We start from the raw sequence: 7596 nt of genomic DNA, 5'->3' as shown, positions 1-7596 counted from the left end.
CATCCTGGGCTGCATCAAAAGAAGCATGACCAGCAGGTTGAGGGAGGTGATTCTCCCCCTCTGCTCTGCTTTCATGAGACCCCACCTGGAGTACTGTGTTCAGTTCTGGGGCCCCCAGCATAAGAAAGACATGGACCTACTCAAGTGGGTCCAGAGGAGGGCCATGAAGATGATCAGGGGGCTGGAACACCTCCCCTGTGAAGACAGACTGAGAGAGTTGGGGTTGTTCAGCCTGGAGAAGAGAAGGCTCCGGGGAGACCTTATAGCAGCCTTCCAGTACAGAAAGGGGGCCTACAAGAAAGATGGGGAGGGATTCTTTATCTGGGAGTATAGTGATAGGATGAGGGCTAAGAGTTTTAAACTGAAAGAGGGTAGATTTAGATTAGATATTAGGAAAGAATTCCTTACTCTGAGGGAGGTGAGGCACTGGAACAGGTTGCCCAGAGAGGTCGTGGGTGCCCCATCCCTGGAAGTGTTCAAGGCCAGGCTGGATGGGGCTTTGAGCAACCCGGTCTAGTGGAAGGTGTCCCTGCCCATGGCAGGGGGTTGGAACTAGAGGATCTTTAAGGTCCTTTCCAACCCAAACCGTTCTACGATTCTGCCATTCTATGACAATTTCACACATCACATTTTTCAGCTCAGCAAAATAAACCTTCTCAGTACTAGGTACTCTTAACAGTTACGGGACAGAACACAATTTTGCAGGATGAGCCAGACCTTCATCACCCTCTACCAGTCACTGGAAAGCCAGTGGCTGGAAAGCAGCATTTCACAGTTAAGAAAATGGGCCAAGTCTACTTGAAGCTGCTGTTGGTACCCTTTGGCCCTTTGCTGTGCCCCAGGGATAACTCAGCTGGTTTTAATCTAAAGATGCTAGGGAATAGCTTCAAACTTTACTTAATATACTGTGGCACACTGTAAAAAAATTAAATCACCTTATAAATTCATTGCTGATATAGCCTCTCAAATAAGAGAGGATTACTTTGTGGGGAGAAGGTGGTCTTGAAGGTATTTTATTGAGTATTAACCTGCAAGACCTAGCAAAAAAAAGCAAAAACCACTGCCAATGACAATTAGGATACATTTCCACCACTGTTATCCAACAGGCTAATATAAACTTTAGTATCAAAATGAAAGGGTCTTGTAGTACTGGAAGAATTGTACTTGGCAGCTGGGATACTGCCAGTGCAGGGGGGAGGCCTAGCAGTGCCTTACCATTTTAAGAATGACCGTCAGATGTTCCCTACTGTGGCATGTGAAGGTTTGACTAATTATTTGACTCAAACACCATGTTACTCTTGTATCATTTATATGATTATGCTCATGATGCTGTATCATGTACTTAAACCTATGAAAACAGGTAAATTGCAGCAGAACAGGAAAAGTTTAAAAGATCATCATTATTTATTATAAATCACAACTGAACAAATGACTGACAAAATTCCAGATTAGATACATATTAAATTAGTAATTTGTTAATCTCACCAAGGAACCAGCTCTTCCAAAAAGAGCTGTAAAACCGGAGTGACAAACACTCAGAAAGACTTCTTCTAATGAGGTTTTGGTTTTGTCTCCTTCATTTCGATGTAAGAGTTAAGTACAGCACGTGTCTTAACTGAGGACTTCCTGGTATGCAAGTTAAGAGTTTCTTGCTTTGCTTGGCCTTATCTGTGGCTCTGGTATCAGGGAATGGACTATGTTCAAACCTTATACTGATAAATTAGAAGGTTTTTTGCTCCAAATGCAGTTACCAGAATGATGGTCAAAATAGCAGAGCATCTGAAGACCGAACAGTCTTGCTGGCGGCAGCTGAGTTTTAATCACAAAACAACCACCACAAACAAACAAACCAACCAGGCACCCGACCACACGCCTACACTTCTGCGCACATGCACAAAGAACTGGAGGAGCTGGAAGATGTTAACAATCTGCGTACCTAAAATCAGGCTGCAGCTCTCAAGGAAACTAAAAGATTGTTTAATTTGTGAAAAATGACAAAAAAAGATGATCACCCAACAGAGCCAACTAAAACGTGCAGAAATTACCAGCCAGAGCGGCCTTGCTCCCTAAAAGGCATTAATGGGACTGCCACTGCTACAACAAAGCAGCATCCTCATTCAAAATATTTTCTTTGTTAATGACTTCCACCATTAGTAAAACCTTTCCACAGTTCTGTATGAGTGTCTCTCTGTGTCTATACACACACAAACAGACACGTGACAGACCAAACACCTGACTGCTTTGTTTTTTCTAATCAAAGAAAGTTAATGCATTTTACAAGTTTAAGGCTGATGATAGGTGAAAGCTATTTTCATATGGGGACAGAGAGATTTATAACTGTGACTTGATGTTTGCTTCACAACTGAAACTTGGCATCTACCCTTGAAACTCTCTGGTTTACAAACATGAATGAGCTTTTCTCAGTCTTTTTCATCTTGCAGTAGGACAATAAAAGATACCAGATTTCCAACGCTATCCTACACTTAAAGTTTGCAGTCCTTAAAAGCTAAAGGTAATACATTGAATGCATGCGCAACACAGGAAAAAATTATAATGCCCTCATACTTTAGCGCGCCTCCTTGGTAGGGCTACGGAGGGAGAACCAAATGCCACAGCTCATGGCTGCAGCGCAGGCACTTCACATCCTCTCACTGGGACAAAGCGGCTCTGAAAGTTGACCCACATCTGCCAGCCAGACCGACTGTAAGGAAGAACGTCCCAGCGGGACAACCGATGGGTGAGGGCTGCAGGGAAGGGCCCTCACAGAGGGTCTGCAAGGACAGAGGCTGCTGCGTCCGCTCGCTCATCCCGGCCGCGGCCCGGCCTCCCGGCCCTACCTCCAGCTGCTCTGCCCAGCCAGCTCGGGGACACCTCACACCTCCTCCAAGGTACCTTCCCTCCCTGCTCAGCTGCGTGTTGACGCTGTCAGTGGGAATTAACGCTTTAAAGAGTGAATTAAGCGACATAGTGTGCCAAAGACCAAGAGAAACCCCCAGTCCAAGCAGACCAGAACTCTTTGGCATTGTTCTCGGTAACAAATTCGACTGCAAAATAAACTGGTGTCAAAACCAAAGGCGATGCGGCGATACCGGGAGATAACACGCTCGGCAGCAGCGTTCAAATAACGCTACCTCGGGATGCTTTATGTCAGTGAAAGAACGACAAGACTTCGCAGCAGATGACAGACAAGACTTCTTTTGTCTGGCCTCCTAAATCACTGGGCCGCCGTTATCTGCTTCAGCATCTCGTGCCTCAACTTAAAGCGCGCAGCCCGAACGAAAAATAAATCGCCAGACTTGCAAGAAAACGAAAATAACCGTTTGCTTTTTGCCAAGGTTTCTCTTTGGCCACGGAGGCACGCTAACCAACTCTCGTTTACAGTTTGTTTTCTCTAGCCTATTTTGGGCTAACTCCATCGCAGACCCGCACAGCGCTGCTGGGAAGGAGCCCTTTATTTTCCCGAGCTTTCTTCCCAAGAAGCGTTCTTCGGGGACGGCGTCGGCGCGGGTGTTGCCAGCCCGGCAGCGCTCAGCCCCCCGCCCCGCCGCCGCCCGCCGCCGGGACCCCCCCCGGGGCGCCGGGCAGCGCCGCCGGGCTGCGGGCGCGGGACTCACCTATTCGGCCGAAGCTCTCCGATAAAGTTCGCCGCAACTTTTTCATCCTGCTGATCTTCTCGGCGGACTGCGAGTCGATCATGTCACACATGGGGGGGGCGATGCCCCCCCGCTCGCCGGCCGCCGCCCCCGCTCCCCTGGCTCCGGGGGAGACGGAGACACACACACACCCCGCACACCCGCCGCCTCCTCCGGCTCCGGGGCTTCCCCCCTTGCCCCGGGGAACCGCCGGGCGCAGCGGGACACCCCCGGTCCCGCCCGGGAAAGGAGCCCTTACGCCGCGGCGGCGGCGGCTGCTGCTCGGCTCCCCGCCGCCACCGCCCGGCTCGTAGCCCCGGCCCGCCCCCCTTTCCCCGGGCTGCCCCGGCAGAGCCAGACGCGGCGGGGGGGGGGGGGGGGAAGAGCAGTGCCGAGGAGAGATGGAGGAGTGAGCGGAAAGTCCGGCGAGGGGCTGCGGGCACCGGCGGAGGCAGGGGAGGAGGGAGGGAGGGTGCGCTGAGAGAAAGGAGGAGGAGGAGCCTGGGAGGGCAGGGGAGCCCCGCGCCGCGGCCGGGGGGAGGCGGCCGGCCCTGCCCGCGCTGGCAGGCGGCGGAGACGGGCGCCGGGCCCCCGCCGCCCCGCGGCACCCCCGCCCGCCGCCGCCCCGCCCTTCCCCGGTCGGCGGGACGGGCGGTTGCCGGGGAGAGGCGGGCGGGAGAGGAAGCGGCGGCGGCGTGGGCGTGAGAGGGGAGGGCGGGGAGAGCGGGGGCCGGGCCGGGCCGGGCGGAGGGACGCGGGCTCGCTGCGGGCGCGTCCCGAGCGGAGGGAGCGGCGTGGCCGTCCCCGCCGGGAGCCGTTGGGGCGCGGGGGCGGCGCGGAGGGCCTCGGGGGTAGGACGGATACGCCGTGCCTGCCCGGGGGTGTCGACGCCCGAAGCTGTCGCGTCGCCGTCCCCCGGGGCCGGCGGCAGTCAGGGCGTCCGGCGGCGTGGGGCAGCCCGAGGGCCGGCCGAGGTCTGCGGCCGGCCGGGGCAGCCCTTGGGCCCGCGGCTTTTAAAGGCCGGTGCGAGCTGCGTGTTGGTTTGGCGGCGGAAGGCGGCAGCGTCCCGGCCTCATTTCTGGACGGGCGTTGGGTGGGATGCTACTACCCCAGCAGCTGTGGCGAGGCGGGTGGGAAGAGGGGCCCTTGGCCCGAGTATGCGCCCAGCCCTTCGGGTTGAAACCTGGGCTCCGCTCCGAGCACAGCCAGATGATAATACGCCTTCAAGTGCGTTAGCCTGCAACTTAATGAGTGTTGGGAGCTTCTGATCTTGTTAACTCAATTGAACCAACGTTATTGAAAAATAAATCAGTTTAACCCATCAAGATGGATGGCCATGTCTAGCCTAAAATATAAAGTAGGTGCTTTTCGAGAACAATACACGTTATGTAACGCATTTTAAAACCCAGGTCCAAATTGTATTTTAATGCACGTTATCTGGTTAAAATGAACTTGGGGTTTAATGAGGCTAGCTAACGCAATTTACTGGGATTAGACGGTGTCCAAGCTAAGAGTTGTTAACTCAATTTTAGAAGCACATTTGTCTAGACAAGTGTTTAGGTAAGTTGGGTTCAAGCCATCTGCAACTCGTAAGCGCGGGGATCGGACCTTTATATATTACGATGCAGCAAGGCTGGCAAGTGTGCGGCATCTCGAGGTGGAAATCTATTGATTATCTACTGTAATCTACTGTATGTGCGTATGCATGTGCCTCTTGTGGCACACAAAGTAATGGGGAATTGTCCTGCTCTATAGCAGTACAGTAACACTGGTAAAATGTCTTATGCACAACCCCTGAATCTACAGACAGTTTGATAAAAAGGCTTTCAGAAGTGTGAATCTTGTTGACCCTGTTAGCATCTTTGAAATAGGAGCTAAAGTGGCACTTTTAATGTTGGCTGTGTCATGTTATGGAAGGAAATTGAGAAAGGGTGGAAACTGAAATGTGGCAGAGAGCAATGCAGGGAAAAAGAGGAGAAATAAAAATCAGGAAGAAACAGACAAGGGGGCTAGAAGGAGAAAGGGAGTGAGGATGCAAGCACTTAAGGTTATTTTATTCAGTCAGTGCAAAAAATGACATTTAAGTCCTTAATAATAGTTGATAGTTTCATCTTTGTTTAAATCAGATGTTAATTTTGGTGAATAGTCCTGCTGTGCATGGAGAGGAAAATGCCATCATCATAAATAAAATATTCTGGTCCAGGAACTGAAACTGAGTTCAGCATTTGAGCCCTTTGCACTTTGCATGCATGCCAGTCACGCCATGCAGCAGGGCTGAGACTCGTACCACCACCACTATAACTCAGTCTGCTGCTTGCTTTCAGCAGTCAGGGATACCGTTTCTGAGAGCTTCTGAGGAACCTGCCATTAACTATGCCTAACTGAATGATGCTGTCATACCTAGTGAATTAGCCTAGATACTACCATCTAGTGAATTTGGAACCACATTCCCATTTTTTCCCCCTATTTCTAGGTAAACTATGACTTTATCACTTGGGGAGGACAAGCCTCTGCCAGGCTACTGCAGTGGGTTCAGCTTTCTTTGACAGAAGCACAGGCAACTTAGAATTTCTGACAAGCATCTGGCTTTGCAGTTGCTTGGGAGTGACCTATAGGAATATGTCAGGGTCTTTTAAATCAATGCAAGTTTTGCCTAAATTAGACATCACTGTGGTGCCAGCGAGAGAAACCTAGGCCTTGGCTTCTGAAAATTGTACAAACTCAGTCCACAGAGATGTTACACAGACTTTCTCCACCAGAGGAAGAATGAGCTTGAAGCTGTGCACAGATCCTCAAACTGCACACTGCAATTTCTGTTATTCTTCTCCTGGTGGTCTTTAGCTGGCAGAAATATTTCTGTTAAAGTCTTCCTTTTTTCCCTCCCCCACCCAAACCTCTTCTGTTTCCAAGGGCAGTAGTTGAAAATTCATTGAATTCAGGAATGTGGAATCACTTTTGTAGCTTTGATCAAGCTCATAAGCTGGTGGTTCTTATTTTTCTTCTCTGTATTTCCATCACCCATCTCAGGAAACCAGTAAAGCAGAAATGCATAATTAACAAACCACAGAGATAGCAGCTATTCTAATGATGACATTTTGCTTCCTTGTAGGGGCAGGCTTTCAGCTCTGTTTTTATGTTTAAGTCTTGCAATTTGTGGCATAAGAAAATTAACATGAAAAAAATGGTAAATAATATTGCTGTTTGCTGCCTTCTTCCACAAGCCTCTGCCAAGTTAAAGCATGTTTGCATTTAATGAGGCATCTGGATTATAAAAAGCAAGGCATTTTATTTACAGCATCCTTTCTCACGCCAGCTCCCCAAAGATACACCCTAAATAAAAACCTGCTTGCAGTTACTTTAGGACCCCAGCATCTCCTTGCCTGGCTTTGGTAAGAATTCACTACAAATCCTGACCTCTGCTGCTGCCACTGAGTCATGCTGAATCACTCTGCAAATGTAGGGATTATCAAGTGCAGGAAAACTATTTGCCAAGATATCACTTGCAGGTTGGACAACAGGAAACATTTGCCTCTGTGCATCGTGCGAGCCAGCAAGCCTCAACATTTAAACGTTTCATACTGAGGTATGGTTTGGGTTTCTTATTTCTGAAGAAGGGGACAGCAGGGCTGGCAGTTTGTTCATTATTGTGTAAAATAACATATTGTTTGAGGCTGTAAGCAGTGCAGTCATGGGCCTGGAGCACGGGGTGTGCCAGCAGTCTCCTTGCTGCAGATGGAGCAGCCACGGTTGCCCTATTCATTACTTGCAGGGTAAGATGAGACGACGAAAAATAAATCCGCGATACATGGTGCAGATGGTGGCTCAGGGTGTAATGTGGAGCTGTGCACTTTCCAAATCTCAGGCGTTTGCTGTGGATTTTACAGAGTGATTTTATGTGGTCTGAGCTCTCTCTAAACCCCAGTGTTTGTGTGTCATCCCCCCCCACCTCCCCAACATTTCTCCT

The 7596-nt window shown here is 50.1% G+C and overlaps 1 protein-coding gene across 3 annotated transcripts in view; it reads right to left on the bottom strand.

Annotated features, from left to right (window-relative positions):
• The window catches only part of CDK14 (cyclin dependent kinase 14), a 335336-nt gene extending 331045 nt beyond the window's left edge, over positions 1-4291 (bottom strand). For 2 of the 3 annotated variants that reach the window (XM_075048971.1, XM_075048979.1), the window contains exon 1: positions 3615-4291. In XM_075048971.1, coding sequence (XP_074905072.1) covers positions 3615-3705 — 91 coding nt within the window. In that variant the 5' untranslated portion in view covers positions 3706-4291. The remainder of the gene's footprint in view (positions 1-3614) is intronic. The other variant, XM_075048988.1, reaches the window with a different exon arrangement.
• Between the last annotated feature and the right edge of the window lie 3305 nt (positions 4292-7596).

Source organism: Buteo buteo, chromosome 2, assembly GCF_964188355.1.
Source record: "Buteo buteo chromosome 2, bButBut1.hap1.1, whole genome shotgun sequence".
NCBI lineage: Eukaryota > Metazoa > Chordata > Aves > Accipitriformes > Accipitridae > Buteo > Buteo buteo.
Note: the sequence above shows the minus strand (reverse complement) of the source record. Positions and strands in the feature narration are given on the sequence as shown.